The sequence below is a fragment of the Diaphorina citri genome, unplaced genomic scaffold (genome assembly GCF_000475195.1).
Source record: "Diaphorina citri unplaced genomic scaffold, Diaci psyllid genome assembly version 1.1 scaffold336, whole genome shotgun sequence".
NCBI lineage: Eukaryota > Metazoa > Arthropoda > Insecta > Hemiptera > Psyllidae > Diaphorina > Diaphorina citri.
In genome coordinates, this window is record NW_007377771.1 from 84,077 (window position 1) to 109,796 (window position 25,720).

The 25,720-nt window shown below is 39.6% G+C and overlaps 2 protein-coding genes across 3 annotated transcripts in view; both read right to left on the reverse strand.

Annotated features, from left to right (window-relative positions):
* The window catches only part of LOC103507702 (dipeptidase 2-like), an 82,548-nt gene extending 79,688 nt beyond the window's left edge, over positions 1-2,860 (reverse strand). The window contains exon 1 of the mRNA XM_008472201.2: positions 2,560-2,860. Coding sequence (XP_008470423.1) covers positions 2,560-2,623 — 64 coding nt within the window. The 5' untranslated portion in view covers positions 2,624-2,860. The remainder of the gene's footprint in view (positions 1-2,559) is intronic.
* Positions 2,861-3,361: 501 nt separating this feature from the next.
* The window catches only part of LOC103507697, a 37,181-nt gene continuing 14,822 nt past the window's right edge, over positions 3,362-25,720 (reverse strand). The window contains exon 4 of one of the 2 annotated variants that reach the window (XM_026822503.1): positions 3,362-3,392. In XM_026822503.1, the coding sequence (XP_026678304.1) occupies positions 3,377-3,392 (16 nt within the window). In that variant the 3' untranslated portion in view covers positions 3,362-3,376. Of the gene's footprint in view, positions 3,393-3,870; positions 3,902-25,720 lie in introns of those variants that run through there. The other variant, XM_026822502.1, reaches the window with a different exon arrangement.

Here is a 25,720-nt window from a genome sequence, read left to right on the forward strand (position 1 = left end):
ACAAAGCAGTTAAAATTCCCCTCGTCAAACCCTTTAAAAAAAAAAAAAAAAAAAATGATGATGAGACCTCGTTGCTACAGTTCCCTCTATCCTCTATCAAACCTTAAATGATGTATTGTAACCTCTAGTTTTGCGGTCAATCGTCTGGTAAATAATAATAATAGTGCTTATTTATACTGCTCGCATAGGACTGAAAAGTCCGTTTACTCCAGCAGTAAGCTACTACTATTATTGTGGTCAAATTCTCAAATTATATTGAGGATAAAATTCCATACCTCGGCTGGGATTGAACCCACGCCCTCCTGTTTACCAGGCGAGCGCCTTAACCACTACACCACCGAGGTAGGGAGGGCGTGGGTTCAATTACAGCTAAGGCATAGGTACTGTAAGTACGCCTATAGTAAAAAATTTCTAGTTAAAACTGAAAACTTTCTTCGTTCGTTCACACTACAGGAATCGCTTTTTTCTCATATATCACATTTCTATACATTCTATTCTTTTTATCTCTTTCTTTCCTCTTTCCTTTTTCAGTTGATACTTTTTTTTCATTTCCCCTATAGCTCTTCTCCTTAACACATTTCTTTCTTTTTCTTTTCCCTTTCTTTCATATTTTTCCTTAGAGGGAACTCTTCTTCAGAACACATTTATTTCTCCTCTTTCTCCCCCCTCCTCCCCTTTCTCCTCTTCCCCCTCCTATTTTCTGTGTGTTAATGTTCCTAATAATATTTCTCAATAAATCACACCCTTAAATACAGTGGTCCTCAACCTTCGCAGGCTCGCGACCCATTTTGACATTCCCAGTCACCCCGCGATCCGTCTAAATTGTAAACGTCAGATGGGGCTATGCTTTGCTCACTTTTACACTTGAGGGTGGACTCAAGGAGAGGCAGAGCAATATAAATGTAAAACAATCATCTCGCATCATATCTTGGTGCCACTATTCGAAAAATGCGATTTTTTTACCCAGAAATGAGCCCGTTGCCCACTTGAAATGGGCTCATTGCCCAAATTTGGGTCGCGACCCATAGGTTGAGAACTACTGCTCTAATACCTCTCAGGTAGAGATATATAGGTGGGTTCGCTTTGCTTTTCTATTATTTCAGGGCTTTTCCCGTAGAAGCGTTCGCTCTTTTTGCACCCTCAATTTTTTCAAGAAATTCGAGGTTTTGCTCCGACGCAAAAATAATTTGGTGAAAAAAAAAAACAGAAGTTTGATATGGAAAAATCGAGAAGATTCCAACAACAAATGTGGTCTTAACGTCCCGAAATCGAAGAGAAAAGTCAGGATAAGAGAAAGCCAGTCGTTCCGAGAACGAACCTCATCTGTTTACGATAACGAACCTCAGGCTGGATAAAGAAGAAATTCCAGGCACAAAAAAAAAAAAAAAAAAAAAAAAAATACCAGGAAAAAAAAAAAAAAAAAAAAAAAAAAAAAAAAACATTGACTCCAACAGGAACCGAACCCGTTGTACCTCCGCCTAGTTTTTTTTTATAGCATCCAAGAAAAGAGTAAGGGAAGAGAAAGCCAAGAAACTCTTGAAAAGCAAAATCACCACAAAAAAAGAATATGGAAAGCGCAAACGAGAGAGAGAGAAAGAGAGAGGGAGGGAAAAGGAGCTAAAACGAAAAAGCAAAGAGAGAAAGAGACAAAGGATGGGGGAAATATGATGGTGAAAGAGAGATGGAGTGAACATGAGACAAAGAAAGAAGAGAAAGAGAGAGAGAGGAGAGACATAAAAGTATAATAAGGAAGAAAGAGAGAGAGGAATAAAAAAGAGTGGGAGAAAGACGAAGTGAGGGAAGGAGAGGGAGAGAGATAAAATTAGAAGTTTTTTCCCATATTATTTATGGAATCTGGTGACTAAAGTTACACTAATACGAAAAGTTTTCTCCCCTCTCTCTCCTTCCCTATACACCCTGTATACATGTGGAAATATGCAGGATTCAGATAGAGTGTATTTGTCCATACCTACTACCTACTACCTACCCAATGTAGGGAATACCTAGCCAATACAGGGGGTAATAAACATACTTGAGGGACAGACACCCTGTATACATGTGGAAATATGCAGGATTCAGATAGAGTGTATTTGTCCATACCTAGCTACCTACCCAATGTAGGGAATACCTAGTAACTGAAGGAGGAACCTCCAAGGCTACTCTATACACAAAAAGCCCAAACTGAGGCTTAGCTGTAGGGGCTGGACAGCCCTAAAGGATGGGTTACGCTTCTACCAACCTCCAAGGCCGAGTGAATATCACACTAGGCTTGTACATCGGATGTCCCGGGTTTAATTCTTCCAGCTCTATGGTTGGAGTTTGGGGGGGAGAACTCAGCTTTAATCAAGTAGCGACCAGTGGGAATATTACCAGTGTAAAGAGATTGATGATAATTGAGAATTAGTTAAGCAAAGTACCTAAGTAATTGAATAAATAACAGTAATAATTAATTAAAAGTGAGGAGTCACATTGAAATGCTGTGATACACACAAAAGTTCTGAAGAGACTCTCTACTTTGCCGCAGAAAAGATAAAGGTGTTTCTATTCTATTTTTCTTACCTGTAGGTGGAGAGGTTTCGGATACCGGTATCTGCGTGGAGGTGAAATCACCTCCTCCGTGCATATCCACCCCACCTCCACCTGGCCTAACGCCTCCGCCCCCTTGCTATCTGGCTCCTCCCTTTTTACTCAGGTCCCTCCTATTTTTGATTTTGGCTCCTCCCACTTCTGAAATTGACCACTCTCAGTGATTTTGACTCCTCCCAGTCCTGTTGTGCCCAATTTAGGCCAAACTTGGCCTCTCCAGTTTAGAGAAGTCCCTGTTGCCCCGCCCTCTTTTTACTGTAGCTCCTCGTTGTATTTTGCTGGCTCCTCCCACTTCTCAATATTGACTACTCCCACTTCTGAAATTGACCACTCTCAGTGATTTTGACTCCTCCCAGTCCTGTTGTGGCCAATTTAGGCCAAACTTGGCCTCTCCAGTTTAGAGAAGTCCCTGTTGCCCCGCCCTCTTTTTACTGTAGCTCCTCGTTGTATTTGACTCCTCTCCCTTTGTACCAAAGTCTCTCCTAATTGGTTGGAATTAATTTATTTGGCTCCTCCCACTTCTGACGTAAGTCCTTCTTTAAAAGTTGACTGCTCCTCCCCCTTTGTACAGTCTCTCCTAATTGGTTGGAATTAATTTATTTGGCTCCTCCCACTTCTGACGTAAGTCCTTCTTTAAAAGTTGACCTTGATTTTTCTGATATATGTTCTGATTGCTCCTCCCTCTTCGAACGCTGGCCCTCTTATACCAATTTAGTGACCTTTAGCCCCTCCCACTTTCACTGTGGCTCCTCCTCCTGTTGTTGGTTCTAAGGAGGCCCCGTGGACGGCTTCATATTTTGGTGCATCTGCAACAGAAAAAAAAAGAAAAAATATGAATATTTGGGTCTTCTTTTAACTAAGAATGCTTAAACGGGACACGGTTGATGGGTGGCAGCGGTATTGTAAACATTTCAGATAAATATCAATCGAAATGGTGTGGACAATTAATAAAGTGATAATTGTGTACATATACATATAGTACAACGTTCAAGATGTCCGCGTCAGTTCGATTGATATTTGTAATTTTGTATTTCAATTATCCTTCCTTAGTTGCTTGTCGACTGTTATGTTGTTGGTATAAAAATAAAACAAAGTATCTTTCTTAAAAAAAAAAAAAAAAAAAAAAAAAAAAAAAGAGTCCTTCTTTGAAAGTTGACCTCGATTTTTCTGATCTATGTTCTGATTGCTCCTCCCTCTTCGAACGCTGGCCCTCCTATTCCAATTTAGTGACCTTTAGCCCCTCCCACTTTCACTGTGGCTCCTCCTCCTGTTGGTTCTAAGGAGGCCCCGTAGACGGCTTCATATTTTGGTGCATCTGCAACAGAAAAAAAAAAGAAAAAATATGAATATTTGGGTCTTCTTTTAACTAAGAATGCATAGGACACGGTTGATGGGTGGCAGCGGTATTGTAAACATCTTAGATAAATATCAATCGAAATGGTGTGGACAATCATTTCGATTAATTATTAATAAAATAATAATTGTGTACATATATGTATAATACAACGTTCAAGATGTCCGCGTCAGTTCGATTGATATTTGTAATTATGTATTCAATTATCCTTTCTTAGTTGCTTGTCGACTGTTATGTTGTTGGTATAAAAATCTTGTATCTTGTTAAAAAAAAAAAGACGATTAAAATTGTCAAAATTGTCCGCGTACCAGTCTCGAGAATATACGGTTTACATTACAGAAGAGTTTTCTCTCTCTTCTCAAAGTTGAACTAATATCACATTCTGACCCAATTCTGTCATGTTTTTTCACATCTTGTCTAACTAGACAAGTTCCCTTTTTGGTATAAAAATAAAACAAAGTATCTTGTTAAAAAAAAAGACGATTAAAATTGTCCGCGGACCAGGTCTCGAGAAATATAAGGAGCGCGGTAGCGCTCCGCCCCGCCAAGTCAAGAAAGTTTGACCGCGCTACTAGAGATATTATACGCGACAGAGAAAGTAGCCGTTTTCAGGTAGTTGTAGGGGGTACGGTTTACATTACAGAAGAGTTTTCACTCTCTTCTCAAAGTTGAACTAATATCACATTCTGACCCAATTCTGTCATGTTTTTTCACATCTTGTCTAACTAGACAAGTTCCCTTTATACGTACTTTCTTCCTCTCCATTTCTCCCTTTATTCCTTGTTTCACCCCCTCCTTCCTCTGCATTCTCTTTCAAATCTTTCCTCTCCTCCTCTTTTAAATCTTTCTCTTCCATCGGTGATCTTCTCCTCCCCACTTGGACTCCTTAAATCTCTCTCTAGTGATTGACATGACTTCAGAAAAGTCAAAATCTCTCTTCGAAAGAGGGTCTCTCCCACAGTCAAAATTTCCCTTTCCTTTTCTCCCCTTTTTGACCTAACGTCCTTACCTAATATCTTTCTCCCTTTTCCTTGTTTCACCCCCTCCTTCCTCTGCACTCTCTTTCAAATCTTTCCTCTCCTCCTCTTTTAAATCTTTCTCTTCCATCCGTGTTCTTCTCCTCCCCACTTGGACTCCTTAAATCTCTCTCTAGTGATTGACATGACTTCAGAAAAGTCAAAATCTCCCTTCGAAAGAGGGTCTCTCCCACAGTCAAAATTTCCCTTTCCTTTTCTCCCCTTTTTGACCTAACGTCCTTACCTAATATCCCTCCCTTTATCGTACTCTCTCCTTTCTCTTCCAATCTTTCCCCCTCTATCTCTTCCAGTGAAAATCTCCCTCTCAGACCCTTTTCTACAAACTTCTTCCCCTTAAGATCTAACGTCTTTGCCTCCTCTCTTCTTCTCCATTTCTCTCTCTCTCTTTCTTTCTCTCTCTTTCTTTCTCTCTCTTTCTTTCTCCCTCTTTCCCTCCTTTCTCTCCCTCTCTTTCCCTCCATTCTTTCTTCAAACTTTCTCACCTAATATCCCTCCCTTTATCCTACTCTCTCCTTTCTCTTCCAATCTTTCCCCCTCTATCTCTTCAGACCCTTTTCTACAAACTTCTTCCCCTTAAGATCTAACGTCTTTGCCTCCTCTCTCCTTCTCCATTTCTCTCTCTCTCTCTCTCTTTCCCTCCTTCTCTCCCTCCTTTCGCTCCCTCTCTTTCCCTCCATTCTTTCTTCAAACTTTCTCTCCAAATTTTCCTTAAAACACAGTCGACCGAAAGTCGTTCTGACGTTTTCGGGCGGGCTAACCGCATAAGCTTTTCTTTGAAAACTCGACCGCGGCTTAAGGGGAAAGAATAGGGGATTAGAAGGAGAAAAGAGGGAAAAAGAATCGGGAATTAGGAAGAGAAAAGGGAGAAAGTTAGAAAGACAAAGTGATAGGGAATTAGGAAGGAAGGGAAATATAGGAGAGGTTATGGATGGATTACATGAAGGGGAGAGAAAGAGAAAGAGAGGGAGGGAGGGAGAGAGAGAGAAGTGGAGAGCAGGGAGAAAGAATGGGGAATTAGGAAGAGGTAAGGGAGAAAGTTAGAAAGACAAAGTGATAGGGAATTAGGAAGGAAGGTAGGTAAAGTCAAGGAAAGAGAGGAGATGGATAGATTACATCAAGGGGAGAGAAAGAGAGAGGGAGAGAGAAAGAGAGGGAGGGAGAGAGAAAGAGAGGGAGAGAGAAAGAAAGAGAGAGAGAGAGAGAGGAAGAGAGAGAGAGCAGATAACATGTTTGTGTCTAAAGTCTAAAAAGGTGGGAGTGAAAAAGAAAATTGAATTAAACGAAATGTCTTTCTCGCACTCTCTCTTCCCCCATTCTCTCTCCCTTCTCTGTCTCTCTCTCTATCTTTTATTTCTTTTCTCTTTCTCTCATACACACTTTCAATCTATCCTTTTCTTTTCATTCACTTTATATCAATCTCTCTTTCTCACACTCTCATTATTTCTTTCTTTCTCTTTCTCTCTCTCTCTCTCTCTCTCTTTCTCTCTTTTTCTTTTCCTTTTCTTTTAATTCACTTTATATCAATCTCTCTTTCTCACACTCTCATTATTTCTTTCTTTCTCTTTCTCTCTCTCTCTCTCTCTCTCTTTCTCTCTTTTTCTTTTTTTTTTTTTTTTTTTTTTTACTCGAAAAGGTTTGATAGAAGGGGACTGTACGAGTAACTGCTCAGGTCTTATCGTCCCGAAAGAGGAGGGAGAAGGAGGACAGGATAGGAGAAAGCCAGCTGTTCTGAGAACGTACGTAATCTGTTTAGGGTAAAGTACACCCCGGGCGGGATTGAAACCCACGACCAAAGGCTTACAAACCGAACCTAATCAGTTCAGACCAAAGTTCGCACCGGTCGGGAATCAAACCCACGACCTAACGCTTACAAAACAGGCGCTCTGCCTTCCAAGCTAACTAGGCTTACTTCCCTTGTATTTTTAGCTTGCCAGCAATTATTCATATTTTTCACACCCCTCCATTCTATCCTCTCTCCTTCCTCTTTTTTTTTTGCCCGAAAAAGTTATTAAAAACAACCGTAAACACCCTCTCCCCCTGCCTCTCCCTTTACAATCTCTCTCCATTTTTAACAAAATAACAAAAGTTTGCTCGTTTAGGCACTTGGCTAGATGTGTAGGAAGTAGGAAGGTACGTAGGTTGGGGAGGGAGTGCCCTCTTTTTTTTTGCCTGAAAAAGTTATTAAAAACAACCGTAAACACCCTCTCCCCCTGCCTCTCCCTTTACAATCTCTCTCCCTTTTTAACAAAATAACAAAAGTTTGCTCGTTTAGGCACTTGGCTAGATGTGTAGGAAGTAGGAAGGTACGTAGGTTGGGGAGGGAGTGTGGGAGGTATTTAATTTGGGACAATGCGTAAATCTTTTTCGACCAGATAACTACCTACAGAAAAGAAGGGAGGAGGAGGAAGAGGGAGAGAGGGAGGATAAAGGAAGAGGAAGGGGCATGAGATGAGAAGAGAGGGGGGGCAGGAGACGATGGGAAGGAGGAAAGGAGGGGAGGTAAAAAAAAATAAATAAAAAAGGTGTGTTTTGTACCAGTGTTTTTGGCTGTTAGGACGAATTTAATTTGGGACATTGGGTATACATAACAATAAATATATACGTACATATTTACATTCTATTTTATCCTATACTGAGTTTCTATTCTATTAAATACTTACCTTGGATATATAGATAGTTAAATTGTTGTGTATATTTTTATTTGCCTATTTTTACCTTCAATCAATTGGAAAATACCCAATAGCTACGTACCTATTCTTTAATTCTTTAAACTTTAAACTTTAAAGGGTTTGAAAGTTGGTTTCTGCTGGCTGGTTCCTTTCTGCCTAATGCTGTCCAATTGTTGACATAAAGGGACAGGCCTACTTTGACAGGCCAAATAATGGCAGGATAAACAAGGTATATTCTATTCTATAATATGTCTTACCTGATAATCGCTGAAGTTGCCATATCCCATATGATTACAAGTGCAGGTACAATGCTGAATGTGGTACTGAAGATCTGGATCCAAATTGTCTTCGGTCCAACATTGGCCTGGAAAATATTATTAATAATAAAAAAGATGAAAGGAAAAAAAAGTAACTGAAGGAGGAACTTCCAAGGCTACTCCATACAGAAAAAAGCCCAAACTGAGGCTTAGGTGTATGGGCTGGACAGCCCTAAAGGATGGGTTACGCTTCTACGAACCTCCAAGGCCGAGTGAATATCACTTATATCACACTAGGCTTGTACATCGGATGTCCTGGGTTTAATTCTTCCAGCTCTGTGCTTGGAGTTTGGGGAGAACTCAGCTTTAATCGAGTAGCGACCAGTGGGAATATTACCAGTGTAAAGAGATTGATGATAATTGAGAATTAGTTAAGAAAAGTACCTAAGTAATTAATAAATAAATAACAGTAATAATATTAATTAATAGTGAGGAGTCACGTAGAAATGCTGTGATACACACAAAAGTTCTGAAGAGACTCTCTGCTTTGCCGCAGAAAAGATAAAGGTGTTTCTATTCTATTTTTCTTACCTGTAGGTGGAGAGGTTTCGGATACCGGTATCTGCGTGGAGTAACTGAAGGAGGAACCTCCACGGCTACTCTATACACAAAAAGCCCAAACTGAGGCTTAGGTGTAGGGGCTCGACAGCCCTAAAGGATGGGTTACGCTTCTACGAACCTCCAAGGCCGAGTGAATATCACAATAGGCTTGCACATCGGATGTCCTGGGTTTAATTCTTCCAGCTCTGTGCTTGGGGCTTGGAGTTTGGGGAGAACTCAGCTTTAATCGAGTAGCGACCAGTGGGAATATTACCAGTGTAAAGAGATTGATGATAATTGAGAATTAGTTAAGAAAAGTAGGTACCTAAGTAATTAAATAAATAACAGTAATAATTAATTAAAAGTGAGGAGTCACATAGAAATGCTGTGATACACACAAAAGTTCTGAAGAGACTCTGTGCTTTGCCGCAGAAAAGATAAAGGTGTTTCTATTCTATTTTTCTTACCTGTAGGTGGAGAGGTTTCGGATACCGGTATCTGCGTGGAGGTGAAATCACCTCCTCCGTGCATATCCACCCCACCTCCGCCTGGCCTAACGCCTCCAAGTCTCCGCCCCCTTGCTATCTGGCTCCTCCCCTTTTACTCAGGTCCCTCCTATTTTTGATTTCGGCTCCTCCCACTTCTCAATATTGACTACTCCCACATCTGAAATTGACCACTCTCAGAGATTTTGACTCCTCCCAGTCCTGTTGTGGCCAATTTAGGCCAAACTTGGCCTCTCCAGTTTAGAGAAGTCCCTGTTGCCCCGCCCTCTTTCTCTCTTTTTCTTTTCCTTTTCTTTTAATTCACTTTATATCAATCTCTCTTTCTCACATTCTCATTATTTCTTTGTTTCCCTCTTCTTTTTTTTATTTTTTGCTGCTATATGTATTCGACATGTTTTCCTTTTTCGAGATGTCTGAAGCATATTGCCCCATTCCTTTGCATTTTATCCTACTCTCTTCTCTTTTCTCTCTTTCTCTCTCGCTCTCTCTCTCTCGCTCTCTCTCTCTTTCTCTTTCGCTTACTCTCTCCCCCTTTGACACCCTCATTCTTTCTCCTTCACTTTCTTCCTTTGTTTCTATCCCACCATTTTCCAATATTTTTCTTCGTTATTTCGACGCTCTCTCTCTCTCTCCCTCTCTATTTGACATTCTCATTCTTCCTTTGTTTCTCTTTATTCATTTTCCAATATTTTTCTTCGTTATTTCTCTCGCTCGCTCTCTCTCTCTTCTTATTCTCCTCCATCTATCTTCATCTCTACCTTTTTTTCTTACTCTCTATTTCTTCCTTAGTCTCTTTCTTTATCTATTTTTCCAATATTTCTCTTCATTATCTGGACTCTCCCCTCTCTCTCTCTCTCTCTCTCTCTCTCTCCTTGACGTATTGCATTTTTCACAATCAATATTATACCCATAGGTTATACCCATATCCTATAGGTGAGAGTGAGAGAGAGAGGATTGAAAATGTCGAGATAACGAAAGAGAAAGAGAGAGAGGGAGGTAGAGAGTGACAGACAGTGAGAGAGAGATATTGAGAGAAAGAGAGAGAGGGAGAGTTACATTTTATTCAATAAGGCCAAGGATGACAGCAGTTTCGCTACCTGTCAAATGTCAGGCAACAAAACTCTCTCTCCCGCTCTTACATTTTATTCAATAAGGCCAAGGATGACAGCAGTTTCGCTACCTGTCAAATGTCAGGCAACAAAAGAGTTACATTTTATTCAATAAGGCCAAGGATGACAGCAGTTTCGCTACCTGTCAAATGTCAGGCAACAAAACTCTCTCTCCCGCTCTATCTCTCTCTCTCTCTGTTTCACTTATCTCTGCGTTTTTTCATTATTTTTCATCATGCTCTCAGTCTTTCCTCTCTCTCTCCCTCTTTCACTATTTCTCTCCCCCTTGTTTCGTTTCTCTTTCTCTCTCTATTCATATATCTGTCTCGCACTTTTCTTCTGTTTCACTATCTCTGCGTTTTTTCATTATTTTTCATCATGCTCTCAGTCTTTCCTCTCTCTCTCTCCCTCTTTCACTATTTCTCTCCCCCTTGTTTCGTTTCTCTTTCTCTCTCTATTCATATATCTGTCTCGCACTTTTCTTCACCAATTTTTCGAGGTTTGATAGAGGGAACTGTATCTATTGAGGTCCTATCGTCCGAAGAGAGGACAAGATAGGAGAAAAGGCAGCCGTTCTGAGAACGAACATTATCTATTTGGGATAGAGTGTCCACGAAAAATAAATAAATAAATCACATTGTAGTCCTGGCCATTAGACTAATAATATACAAGAGAGGAGAGTGTGGGAGGAAGAGAGAGAACGGAGAGGGAGAAAAAGAGCGTGAGGGAGCGAAGAATGGGAGGGAGGGAGAGAGAGAAAAAGAGATACAGAGGATTAACAACTTAAAATACGTGCGAAGCGAGTGAGAATGAGTTGTATTTATACAACTCTCCCTCTCACTCTCCCTCTTTCTCTCTGTCTCACTCTCTCTCCTTCTCTCATTCTCTCTCCCCCTCATTCTCATTCTCTCTCTCTCTCTCCTTTCATCCTCTCCTCACCCTTGTAAAACTCTTTTCAGTCGTACCTACAGCTAGCTACCTACAAACCCATACGTAAACCTAATGTACGCGATACGTGCCTACTCGTAAAGCAGGTACTAGGTACATTATTATACCTATGTATGTAGATATCTCATCATACACAATTTTTCCCTCAAATGTATTTTTTCCCCTCAAATGTAATTGTATTACCTAAAAAATATATAAGACCTTGTTTAGACTGCGAGAGTAAAGGGACTTTTCAGTCCTATGCTGGTAGGTAGTAAAAAAAAAAAAAAAAATAGAAAGTAAAAATGTTACCTAGATAGGTAAATAATACTTGAACTTTTTATACCTATACATACCTTACTACTTATTATATACCTATACATAAATACATACATTATACCTATACATACCTAGGTACCTACAATACCGAGGTATGTACATACCTAGGTATTGTAGGTACCTAATTCATACGTGCTTACATTTGGCAACCACGCTCTCACCAGATTGAAATCAGGAGGGAGAGGCTAGGAGGGAGAAATCGCTCCCTAAAATACATTTTCATTTTTGGTGTGAGAAAAAGTTTATTCGCGTACACCGCTGCCAAAAACCTGGAAATGAGGTATCAGGTAATATGTATACTGCCTGGGTGGTGTAATGATGTATCCAGGTCCTGCCTCGAAGGTGTAATGATTAAGACGCTCGCCTGGCAATCAGAAGGATGTGGGTTCAGTCCCGGCTGAAGTATGGAATTTTATCGTCACTTCCCTCTACCTGCTCGATGTTCTATGCGGTATGCTCTCGGCTTCACTCTGTTTCTAGCCTAGATCTCGTAGATTTTTAGCCTTCCTTTATTGTTACGATAGTAATAAAAATCTGGTGTGAACATCACACGACTTTCCTTATCCTATTCAATTGTGCTTATTTGAGTGTTCTTTTACCCTAACTTTTACAATATCTCTAACCGTTTTGTCGCTATAGCTGAAAACCGCCAAAAAACGGTCGATCTCTCTCTCTCCCCTCTCTCTCTGTCTCTCTCCCCCCCTCTCTCTCTCTCATTCTCTCTTTCTCACTCTCTCTCCTTCTCTCATTCTCTCTCCCCCTCATTCTCTTTCTCTCTCTCTCCTTTCATCCCTCTCCTCACCCTTGTAAAACTCTTTTCAGTCGGACCTACAGCTAGCTACCTACAAACCCATACGTAAACCTAATGTACGCGATACGTGCCTACTCGTAAAGCAGGTACTAGGTACATTATTATACCTATGTATGTAGATATCTCATCATACACAATTTTTCCCTCAAATGTATTTTTTCCCCTCAAATGTAATTGTATTACCTAAAAAATATATAAGACCTTGTTTAGACTGCGAGAGTAAAGGGACTTTTCAGTCCTATGCTGGTAGGTAGTAAAAAAAAAAAAAAAAAAAAAAAAAAAAAAAAAAAAAAATCATTTATACTAAGGGAACCATTTCTTCTTCTTCTTCTTCTTCTTCTTCTTCTTCTTCTTCTTCTTCTTCTTCTTCTTCTCGTTCTTCTTCTTCTCCTTCTTCTACTCCTTCTCTTTCTTCTTCTTCTTCTTCTCCTCCTTCTTCTTCTTCTTCTTCTCCTCCTTCTTCTTCTCCTTCTTCTTCTAAATTCGCCTTTTGAAGGTGTATAGTTTCAGAAAGAACGAAAGGTTTTCTGTTTGTTTTCTCTTCAGTTCTTCATTTTCTTTCAAAATATGTATTTCCTTTCCTGGGTGATTTTTTTTTCTTTTTAATTACTAAAGTTTGGATCTAGAAAAGTTGATGAACTTGTTTGTATGTACATACCTATAAATAGGTAAATACATTTTTATATTGGACCTCTTCATATACATACTTCGAAAGTACATATTAAAAAAAAAAACAATTAAACAAAATGCTCTCTACTCTCTACTTCAAACTTCAGAGAACTTCAAATAAGTACTTTTTAGTTTAGCTACTAAATTGCTGAATTTCCTTTTCCTCTTTCAATGGAAAAAACTTCATTTATTTTCTTCCTAATAAATTATTTCCCCTCAATCTCAAACACAAAGAAATAATAAAATAAATAAAGTTAGTGGAAAAAAATTGTTCAAGAGGGCCGGGCCGAAAGTTCTTTGAAGTGGGGTCGATTGTTTACTTGATTTTTCGTTTTGGGTTTAGGCAATTAAATTGGCTCCAGCCATTCAATTCAGTGTTCAGAAAAATCTGGTGTGAACATCACACGACTTTCCTTATCCTATTGAATGATGCTTATTTGAGTGTTCTTTTACAATATCTCTAACCGTTTTGTCGCTGTGTAGCTGAAAACCGCCAAAAAACGGTCGAAATCTGTCCAAAAGCGGTCATAATACCGCCAAGCGCAGCAACCATCTTAACCAAACGTTTTGTTTTGCATCCTTTTGTCACATTTGTGAACTACATACCAAATTTCAAGTCTCTAGCTTGTACCATTCCCGAGATATTGTATTTGACATCTACATACCAAATTTCAAGTCTCTAGCTCTTACTGTTCTCGAGATATTTTGTTTACAGACAGACACGGACCAATGGCTGAAACTTTGGATTTAGGCTCTAGGGACCTCAAAACGTGTTTTGGCACTAAAAACTGACCATCGAAAATTTGACCCGATTACATTACTTTCCTTCCTATAGGATAAGGAAAGTAAAAAAGGTATAGTGGACGGACTATTGTATTCGCTTCGGTGTCGTCTGTCTGTCACTCTGTTTGTTCCCATAGAAGGACCTATCCAAACCTGGTCGACCTATATATCAAATGAAAGGTCTTTTTACCGGGAACACGAAAATGAAAACATACCTCTGTCCATCCAAACAAAAGGCTGTCTTTCATTAGTGAGCTTTTAAGCCGAAAGTTCACATCAGGGCCGTATTTTGTCAAGGGGGGGGGGAGGCCCAAGCAGTGATGTACGGGTGAGGGGGAATGCTCCAAATTTTCGAGAAAGGAGCTAGACTGGCCTACAGTACCTACAGGAGAAAAATACGTGGATGCTCCAAAATTTTCAAGGAAGGAGTCTAGCCTACAGTACAGGAGAAAAATGAAGCTGGGAGGGGGGGAGGCCGGGCCCCCTTGGCCCGCCGCTAAATACGGTCCTGGTTCACATCACAGATTTCAGAGAAAATCAGAATAAAAGAGAATGGAGAGAACCCTTCTCCAAACATAATTGGATAGGTTTAAACTTATAAATCTCTCTCTTTCAAAATATAATTATGTATCTACCTGTTTCTCTTCCACTTTAGCTCTCTTTTTCTCTCTCTATGTTTCTTCCTCCACATATCTCTCTCCCCCTTTCCCTTTGCTTTCTCTGTATCTTTCTTCTCTCTTTCCTCGGTTCCTTTCTTCTCTCTTATACTCCGTTCACTTTCACCCTTCCCTTCTCTCTCTTTCTTTCTTCCTCCCTCCCTCTCATTCTTCCTCCTTCTCTATACCTCTTTCTTACAATGTCACTCCCTTTCTCTTTTTTCCTCTCTTCCTTCGACACACTTTATCTGTCTTCCTCGCTTTCTCCCTCCCTCCTCTCTTCTTCATTTCACCCTCTCTCTCTCTTTCTCTCTCCCTCTCTCTCTTTCTCTCTCCCAGTATCTCTTTTCCCCTTCCTTCCTCTCCTCCTCTCTCTCTTTCTCTCCCTCCTTCCTCCAAACACATTTCATATTTCTTCCTTCCTTTCTCTCTCTCTACAACACATACTCTTTTCCTCTCTCTCTCTCTCTTCCTCTCCCTACACACTATGAAAATTCTAAAACGGGAACAAATGAGACTCGTATAAATTTTATATGCACCGAGTATAAAATCCCAGCAGCATCTCACATGGAAAATTATAATCTGAAGGGGAGAATTAATCATCGCCATTTGTACGTGTCTCGGGTTCGATTCCCGGTGGGGGTCGGAAATCGGGATGCACTCAGCCAAGCGAGGATTGCAAAAACTAAAGTTGTGTTGGTACCTAGAATTTTTTTTTTTTTTTTGCCTAGGTACTAATTAATGTGTGCTTCAAAAGAAAAAGGAGGACAAGAATAAGTAGGAGAAGAAGAAGAAGAAGAAGAAGGAGGAGAAGGAGAAGAAGAAGGAGGAGAAGGAGAAGAAGAAGAAGAAGAAGGAGAAGAAAGAGGAGGAGAAGGAGAATAAGGAGGAGAAGAAGGAGGAGGAGAAGAAGAAGAAGGAGGAAGAAAGGATAAAGAAAAAAGGAAAGCAAGAAGAAGAAGGAGAAGAGGAAGAAAAAGAAGAAGGAGGAGGAGAAGAAGAAGAAGGAGGAGGAGGAGAAGAAGAAGAAGAAGAAGAAAGAAATGAAAAACAAAGAAAGAAGAAGGAGAAATTGAAGGAAATTGAGTTTTTTGGGTTAGATATCTACATACTTACATGATGTTCAAACTTATTGTAATAAAAAATTAAATTGGTAGAAAAAAAGAGTAAAAAAACAGCCTCCAATGTTGGCAAGACGGGAAAAACGGCTGGGTTTTCCCTAATCCCTAAAAAGCCCCTGGTTACAAGCATAAATATTTGATATTACTAATTACTAGCAATTTATTATCTTCCCCACGTATTATCCCTTCCCACACGTATACCTACCCACATACGTATAATATTTCTCACACGTACCTACGTATACATACGTACAGGGACGTGTGATATGAAGTTTAATTTTCATCCCCCTTTTTTACTTTCCTTATCCTATAGGAAGGAAAGTAATGTAATCGGGTCAAATTTTCGATGGTCAGTTTTTAGTGCCAAAACACGAAGAAAGGAAGGAGGGAGAGGGAGGAAGGAATGAAAGACGGATTGAGAGAGACTGGAGGAGATAAAAAAAAGGAATAGAGTGAGACACAGGAAGAGAAAGATAGAGAGGGAGAGGGAGAGAGAGAGAGAGGTCTGAAGAGACAAGAGGCCATTATTGTTGGTGCATTAACAAGAAATTTTCTTTTTATTTCATCTCCCTCTCTCTCTCCCTCTCTCTCTCTCCCCCCTCCCTTCCTTCTCCTTCTCCTCCTCCTCCATTTCCTCTTACTCTCCATCTTTTTCTTTTTTATCCATTTTATTTTTCCTTCCACTTTTCTGAAGATGTAATTCACATTTTATACCAACTCTCTCCCTCTCTCTCTTTCTTTCTCTCTCTTTCTCTCTCTCTTTCTTTCTCTCTCTCTCTTTTACCCTTTCTCTCTCTCTCTCTCTCTCTCTCTCTCTCTCTCTCAATTCTTTTCCCCCTTTTCTTACGCTATTCCACAAGAATAAAAAGTATGTATTTACTTTATGTTTCGTTCTCTGTCTTTTTTTCCTCTTTAATTTTATCGTTTCACTCTATTTTACCTCTTTTTCTTAAGAGTATCTCTTCCTTTCTTTTTCTCTCTCTCTCTCTCTCTCTCTCTCTCTATTTCTTTCTTTTCTCTCTCTCTCTATTTCTTTCTTTTCTCTCTCTGTTTACCCCTTCTACTTCTCCTCCTCCTCTTCCCCTCTCTACCTAGAATCTTCTTCTTCATCTTTGTTTTTTTCTTCTTCGTTGTCTTCTTCCTAATCGTCTCCTTTTTCTTCTTCTCCTCCTTTTAGTTTTTATTCGTCTTCTTCTTCTTCTTCTTCTCCTTTCAGTTTTTCTTCGTCGTCTTCTTCTTCTTTTTTTTTTTCAAGCGTGCCTAGATTCTTTCGCTTTTTTATTACAAGGTACAACAAGCATTCTCATAAATATGATTATTATCTAGTTGTATATTTTTCCTGGCCTATATTTTTTACATGATTATTATTTTAAAATTTTCTTTCCTGGCCTAAGACCCCTAAGAGCCTGGATTTTTTATGCACATTAGGCGCATCCTTTACATTGTGCCTCGACCGTACATTTTCCTTGAAAGTTGTGCATTCCTCAAAGGCACTTTCGAACCCGGAACCTTCTACAATTCTAGATCTACATGGTAAGCAAATGCGTTACCACAGGGGTCAGGATTCTCTTTCGATTCTTGGGATAACTTTTCGCATTTCCTTTTATTGTTAGGGCGGAACTTCAATTAAATTTTACAAGTTGTCCGAAGTACGGAATTCGGGAACTTTGTTGAAATGAGGACAAACTGTCCGCCATCAGTAAAGGCTGAGGGCACACGGACCGAAAAATTGTCGAGTATTAGATGAGGAGGTCTGTATGTATGTCTGTCTGTGTGTTTGTACTTATGTCTATAATGTCTGTATAAAGAGGAGAAGTAATAAAAAGGGGCTCTTTCACAATGAAGTGAGTACAGAAAATGGCCTTTTTGCTAGTCGTCCCGAAATTTTCCCTTGTTTTCAAAATCGGGTCCTTAGTCCAGCCCTAGCTTGGAGGTTAGCGCGCCGGGGCGAACTTGATCTTCAACCGGTATAAGGTTCGTTTTTGGAACAGCTGGCTCTTCGATTTCGGTACGATTGGGTTCGTATGGTTCTAGCCTAAACCAATGAAAAATGGAGCAGAACCCTTTTATCAAATGGGGACAGTTTGAGGTCAATCCAAGGAGATGAAGAAGGGAGGGGAAAAACGGAGGGAAGGGAGAAGGAGTATCGAAAAGAGGGGAGGAGAAGGAGAAGATTGAAAATAGGGGAGGGGTGCGATCCAGAGGTAATACTTGAACTTTTTATACCTATACATACCTTACTACTTATTATATACCTATACATAAATACATACATTATACCTATACATACCTAGGTACCTACAATACCGAGGTATGTACATACCTAGGTATTGTAGGTACCTAATTCATACGTGCTTACATTTGGCAACCACGCTCTCACCAGATTGAAATCAGGAGGGAGAGGCTAGGAGGGAGAAATCGCTCCCTAAAATACATTTTCATTTTTGGTGTGAGAAAAAGTTTATTCGCGTACACCGCTGCCAAAAACCTGGAAATGAGGTATCAGGTCGAGGACGTTTGAAAAAGAGGAAAGGGAGATACGATTAAATGCGCCCGTCATAAAGTTTAATGCACACAACGTTTGGACATTGGCGGATTTTATGGACGAAAACAAACAAAGTAATTAAAATAAAAATTAAAATGGCGAAAAGGGAAGAGGGTGGCGTTGTTTTCTTTTGTCATGTCCGTCATTTATACGTACTATGGGAACCATTTCTTCTTCTTCTTCTTCTTCTTCTTCTTCTCCTCCTCCTCCTCCTTCTTCTTCTTCTTCTTCTTCTTCTCCTCCTTCTCCTTGTTCTCCTTGTTCTCCTTCTTCTCCTTCTCTTTCTTGTTCTTCTTCTTCTCCTTCTTCTTGTCCTTCTTCTTCTTCTTCTTCTCCTTCTTCTAAAATCGCCTTTTGAAGGTGAGAGATAGTTTCAGAAAGAACGAAAGGTTTTTTGTTTGCTTTCTCTTCAGTTCTTCATTTTCTTTCAAAATATGTATTTCCTTTCCTGGGTGATTTTTTTTTTCTTTTTTAATTACTAAAGTTTGGATCTAGAAAAGTTAATGAACTTGTATGTACATACCTATAAATAGGTAAATACATTTTTATATTGGACCTCTTCAACTCTTCATATACATACTTTGAAAGTATATATTAAAAAAACTTCAAACTTCTACTTCAAACTTCAGAGAACTTCAAATAAGTACTTTTTTGTTTAGCTAAATTGCTGAATTCCCTTTTCCTCTTTTCAATAGAAAAAACTTCATTTATTTTCTTCCTAATAAATTATTTCCCCTCAATCTCAAACACAAAGAAATAATAAAATAAATAAAGATACTGGGTCTTCTTCTTCTTCTTCTTCGTTGTCTTCTTCCTAATCGTCTCCTTCTTCTTCTTCTTCTTCTTCTTCTTCTTCTTCTCTTTTTCCTTTCAGTTTTTCTTCGTCGTCTTCTTCTTCTTTTTTTTCCAAGCGTGCCTAGATTCTTTCGCTTTTTTATTACAAGGTACAACAAGCATTCTCATAAATACGATTATAATCTAGTTGTATATTTTTCCTGGCCTATATTTTTTACATAGTTATTATTTTAAAATTTTCTCTCCTGGCCTAAGACCCCTAAGAGCCTGAATTTTTTATGCACATTAGGCGCATCCTTTACATTGTGCATCGACCGTAAATTTTCCTTTAAAGTTGTGCATTCCTCAAAGGCACTTTCGAACCTGGAACCTTATACAATTCTAGATCTACATGGTAAGCAAATGCGTTACCACAGGGGTCAGGATTCTCTTTCGATTCTTGGGATAACTTTTCCACTGTTTTTTTTCTTCTTCTTCTTCTTCTTCTTCTCTTCTTTTAGTTCCACTCTTATTACAAACATGCAGAACCAGACAAACAGAAAGGGAAAGAGGGAGAGGAGAGAGAGAGGAGGAAAGGATGAGGGAGGGAGAAAGAGAGAGAGAGAGAGAGGAGAGGAGGGAGGGAGGGAGAGAGAGAGAGAGAGAGATCACATCATGCATACAGTCAGTGGCGTAGCGTCCATGTAGGGCGTGTATGGCGGCCATACACTCAAAATTTACTCAAATACCCTTAAATATTGACTTTAAATATGTATGAAGAAGGATGTGCATAACTTATGTAGTAATGTGCATGGTGATGGAAATTAGTGCCCTACACGAGTACACGCCTTACACTTGACTTTAGACCACGCTACGCCACTGCATACAGTTTTAATTAGGTTCACTACTTGGCTTCAGGGGCAATCACATAATAACGAAATTTTCACCATGTTGACCTCTCTTCTCTCTTCTCTCTTCTCTCTCTCTCTCTCTCTCCCTCTCCCTCTTTCTCTCTCTCTCTCTTTCTTTCTCTATTATTATGTTCATCCCGCTAAGTATTATGTTCAACCTCCCTCAACCTCTCAACTTTTTGTTATGTTTCACTTGAAGATAGTATCCTTAGTATTATTTTTATTAATTCTTGTTCTTCTTCTTCTTCTTCTTCTTCTTCTTCTTCTTCTTCGCCTTTTCCCATGTTCAATTTTCCGAGTGGCCTTCGCACTCAACCTTCGCTATTGATATAGCGTGAGTAAATTTGGACTTCTCCCTGTTTACAGTCCCCTAGCTAGACGCTGATCTATTCTCTATTTATAGTCCGTCAGCGAGACTATTTTTTTTATTATTATTAATTAATAAAAGAAAAAAAAATATTTTTATTTAATGAAAGCGCCTTAGGAGGGAGAGGGAGGAAGGAATGAAAGATGGATGGAGAGGGACTGGAGGAGATAAAAAATAAAGGAATAGAGTGAGACACAAGAAGAGAAAGATAGAGAGGGAGAGAGAGAGAGAGAAAGATAGAGAGGGAGAGAGAGAGAGGTCTGAAGAGACAAGAGGCCATTATTGTTGGTGCATTAACAAGAAATTTTCTTTTTATTTAATCTCCCTCTCTCTCTCTCTCTCTCCCTCCCTCCCTTCCTTCCCTTCCTTCTCCATTTCCTCTTTCTCTCCATCTTTTCCTTTTTTATCCATTTTATTTTTCCTTCCACTTTTCTGAAGATGTAATTCACATTTTATACCAACTCTCCTCTTCCTCTCCCTCTCTCTTTTACTCTTTCTCTCTCCTTCTATTTCTCTCTTTCTCTCTCTCTCTCTCTCTCTATTTCTCTTTCTCTCTCTCTTTCCCTCTCTCTTTTACCCTTTCTCTCTCTCTCCCCTTTTCTTACGCTATTCCACAAGAATAAAACTAATGTAGGTATTTACTTTATGTTTCCTTCTTTGTCTTTTTTTCCTCTTTAATTTTTTCGTTTCACTCTATTTTACCTCTTTTTCTTATGGGTATCTCCTACTAGAGTCTCTCTCTCTGTGTTTACTCTCTCTCTCTCTCTCTCTCTCTCTCTCTCTCTCTCTGTTTACCCCTTCTACTTCTCCTCTCTCTCTCTCTCTCTTTCTCTCTTTTTCCTTTCCTTTTCTTTTAATTCACTTTATATCAATCTCTCTTTCTCACACCCTCATTATTTCTTTGTTTCCCTCTTTTTTTATTTTTTGCTGTTGTATGTATTCGACATGTTTTCCTTTTTCGAGATGTCTGAAGCATATGACCCATTCCTTTGCATTTTATCCTATCCTATTCTCTTTTCTCTCTCTCTCTCTCTCTCTCTCGCTCTCGCTCTTTCTCTCTCGCTCTCTCTCTCTCTCGCTCTTTCTCTTTCTCTCTCCCCCTTTGACACCCTCATTCTTTCTCCTCCACTTTCTCCCTTCTTCCTCTGTTTCACCATATTTTTCTTTGTTATTTCGACTTTCTCTCCCTCCCTCTCTCTCTGACACTCTCATTCTTTCTCATTCTTCCTTTGTTTCTCTTTATAAATAACATCTTCCAATATTTTTCTTAGTCATTTCTCTCGCTCTCTCTCTCTCTTCTTATTCTCCTCCATCTATCTTCCTCTCTACCTTTTCTGTCTTTCTTTTTTCCCCTCCCCATTCTCGTCCTCCTTCCCTTTCTTCTTCTCCTTCTTCTTCTTCTTCTCTTCATTTGTTCTTCTTCTTCTCATTTCTTCTCTCGTCTTCTTCACGTAGGTTTCATTAAAAATTGAAAAACACATTTACCTACCAAATAATATTCAAATAGGTATTAAAACAAGAGCATCCCTACACAAGCAATGAAAAAAGTTCAGTTATCAAGGGAAATATTAATAAAATTCTAATCTTCAACTAACACAATTTTACAAGTTGTCCGGAGTACGGAATTCGGGAACTTTGTTGAAATGAGGACAAACTGTCCGCCATCAGTAAAGGCTAAGGGTACACGGACCGAAAAATTGTCAAGTACCCATTAGCTGAGGAGCTCTGTATGTATGTCTGTCTGTTTGTATGTCTATAATGTCTGTATAAAGAGGAGAAGTAATAAAAAGGGGCTCTTTGACAATGAAGTGAGTACAGAAAATGGCCTTTTTGCTAGTCGTCCCGAAATTTTCCCTTGTTTTCAAAATCGGGTCCTTAGTCCAGCCCTAGCTTGAAGGTTAGGGCGCCGGGGCGAACTTGATCTTCAACCGGTATAAGGTTCGTTCTCGGAACAGCTGGCTCTTCGATTTCGGTACGATCGGGTTTGTATGGTTCTAGCCTAAACTAATGAAAAATGGAGCAGAACCCTTTTACCAAACGGGGACAGTTTGAGGTCAATCCAAGGAGATGAAGAAGAGAGGAGAGGAAAAACGGAGGGAAGGGAGAAGGAGTATCGAAAAGAGGGGAGGAGAAGGAGAAGATTGAAAATAGGGGAGGGGTGCGATCCAGAGGATGGAGCAGAACCCTTTTATCAAACGGGGACATTTTGAGGTCAATCCAAGGAGATGAAGAAGAGAGAGGAAAAACGGAGGGAAGGGAGAATGAGTATCGAAAAGAGGGGAGGAGAAGGAGAAGATTGAAAATGGGGGAGGGGTGCGATCCAGAGGGTAAAGAAGAGTTAAGGGGAAAAAATAGAGGGGAGGGAGGAGGACGTTTGAAAAAGAGGAAAGGGAGATACGATTAATTGCGCCCGTCATAAAGTTTAATGCACACAACGCTTTGGACATTGGCGGATTTTATGGACGAAAACAAACAAAGTAATTAAAATAAAAATTAAAATGGCGAAAAGGGAAGAGGGTGGGGTTGTTTTCTTTTGTCATGTCTGTCATTTATACTATGGGAACCATTTCTTCTTCTTCTCCTCCTCCTCCTCCTTCTTCTTCTTCTTCTTCTTCTCCTCCTTCTCTTTCTTGTTCTTCTTCTTCTTCTTCTTCTTCTTCTCCTTCTCCTTCTTCTTCTTCTAAAATCGCCATTTGAAGGTGAGAGATAGTTCTTCATTTTCTTTCAAAATATGTATTTCCTTTCCTGGGTGATTTTTTTTTTTTTCTTTTTAATTACTAAAGTTTGGATCTAGAAAAGTTGATGAACTTGTATGTACATATCTATAAATAGGTAAATACATTTTTATATTGGACCTCTTCATATACATACTTCGAAAGTACATATTAAAAAAAAAAACATACCTAACGATTAGAAATTCAAAGCAAGCAATTACCTACCTTTATTTACATTAGCTGGGCAGAAGGAACTTTACGTTCGGACTAGGTAAACAAGGATATCCCACTCAGATTGAGATTATGAGAAAATGAGGAAGGAGAGAGAGAGAGGGAGAGAGAGAGGGAGAGGGAGAGGGAGAGAGAGAGAGAGGAAGAGAGAGGGAGGGAGGGAGAGAGAGGGAGGGAGGAAGAGGGAGAGAGAGACGTGGAGGAAAGGAGAGGGAAAAGAAGATAAAATGGGAGGGAGAGGGAGATAAGAGAGAGAGAGAGAGAGAGAAAAGAAGGTAAACAGAGGGAGAACGACAGATACAATCAAGGCAGACATAGGAAGAGATAGAGTGAGAGGGAGAACTAGTGAGAAAACTGGAGGAAAAAGGAAGGGAAAGAAGATACAACGAGAGAGAGAGAGAGAGAGAGAGAGAGAGAGAGAGAGAGAGAGAGAGAGAGAGAGAGAGAGAGAGAGAGAGAGAGAGAGTGAAGAGGGAGGGTAGAGAAAGAGAGAGAAGCAGAAAAAGTAATGAGAAATAATGAGAGATAGGGAGAGAGAGAGATATATAGAGAGAGAAAGGGAGGGAGAAAGAGAGAGATAGTTTCAAGAGATTGAGTCAACAACACAAGTCTACAAGGTACCTACAACTACTGGAAATTGAAGTGTCTCAAGAGAGAGAGAGAGAGAGAGAGAGAGAGAGAGAGAGAGAGAGAGAGAGAGAGAACTTATCCCTCTCTCTCTTGGGACACTTCAATTTCCAGTAGTTGTATGTACCTTGTAGACTTGTGTTGTTGACTCAATCTCTTGAAACTATCTCTCTCTTTCTCCCTCCTTTTCTCTCTCTATATCTCTCTCACTCCCTCCCTATCTCTCATTATTTCTCATTACTTTTTCTGTTTCTCTCTCTTTCTCTACCCTCCCTCTTCACTCTTTCTCTCTCTCTCTCTCGTTGTATCTTCTTTTCCTTCCTTTTTCCTCCAGGTTTCTCACTACTTTCTCCCTCTCACTCTATCTCTTCCTATGTCTGCCTTGATTGTATCTTTCGTTCTCCCTCTGTTTACCTTCTTTTCTCTCTCTCTCTCTCTCTCTCAATCTCTCTTTCTCTCTTATCTCTCTCTCTCTCCCATTTTATCTTCTTTTCCCTCTCCTTTCCTCCACGTCTCTCTCTCCCTCTTCCTCTCTCCCCCCCTCTCGCTCCCAAGAGAGAAGTGTGATAAAGAAAGAGAAAAGAGAGTGAGAGATTTAGATTTTTAGAATAAGAAGGAAGGAGAGAAGAGAGAGAGAGGGAAGGAGATAACAGAGAGAGTAAGAGGAAAGAAAGAGAGAGAGAAGTGAGCGGATGAATGAGTGAGAAAGAGAGAAGACACATCATGATGTCATAAATATTAAAAATTCAAATTAGTATGAAAAAGTACAGAAACTTTTTCATCTCTCTCTCTTTCTCTTTCTTTCTCTCTCTTCATTTCTCAGAAGTCACTCACTCACGCCAAAAGCTTCAGCTTGAGATAATGAGAAAAACTTAAAGAAGCAAAGTAGAAGAAGAAGTAAAAAAGAAGAAGGAGAAGGAAGAAGAAGACGATGAAGAGAAGAAGGAGAAGGAAGAAGAAGAAGAACTAGCGAAGAGAGAAGAAAGACAGGATAGGAGAAAGCCAGCCGTTCCGAGATCGAACCTTATCTGTTCAGGATAAAATCCGCCCCGGGCGGGAATCGAGACCGCGACCTGGCGTTTACAAGGCAGACGCGCTACCTTCCAAGCTCACTAGGCTGGCTCTAATAGTTTTATTATTATTATTATTATTATTATTATTATTATTATTATTATTATTATTATTATTATTATTATTATTATTATTATTATTATTAAAGAGAGAGAGAAGTGAGGGGATGAAAGAGTGAGAAAGAGAGAAGACACATCATGAAGTCATAAATATTAAAAATTTAAATTATTATGAAAAAGTACAGAAACTTTTTCATCTCTCTCTCTTTCTCTCGCTCCCTTTTTCTCTCTCCTCTCTCTTCATTTCTAAGAAGTCACTCACTCACGCCAAAAGCTTCAGCTTGAGATAATGAGAAAAACTTAAAGAAAGAAACAAAGTAGAAGAAGAAGTAAAAAAAAGAAGAAGGAGAAGGAAGAAGAGTCTACGGTCCCTTACGTGTAAGAGAAAGAGAGAAGTGTGATAAAGAGAAAAGAGAGTGAGAGATTTAGAATAAGAGGGAAGGAGATAACAGAGAGAGAATGAGGAAAGAAAGAGAGAGAGGGAGGGAGAGAAGAGAGAGAAGTGAGGGGATGAATGAGTGAGAAAGAGAGAAGACACATCATGATGTCATAAATATTAAAAATTCAAATTAGTATGAAAAAGTACAGAAACTTTTTCATCTCTCTTTCTCTCTCTCTCTCCCTTTTTCTCTCTCCTCTCTCTTCATTTCTCAGAAGTCACTCACTCACGCCAAAAGCTTCAGCTTGAGATAATGAGAAAATCTTAAAGAAACAAAGTAGAAGAAGAAGAAGTAAAAAAGAAGAAGGAAGAAGAAGACGAAGAAGAAAGAAGAACTAGCGAAGAGAGAAGAAAGACAGGATAGGAGAAAGCCAGCCGTTCCGAGAGCGAACCTTATCCGTTCAGGATAAAATCCGCCCCGGGCGGGAATCGAGACCGCGACCTGGCGTTTACAAGGCAGACGCGCTACCTTCCAAGCTCACTAGGCTGGCTGTAATAGTTTTATTTTATTATTATTATTATTGTTTTTACCGTAGGTATGTATACTTAATTACCTAC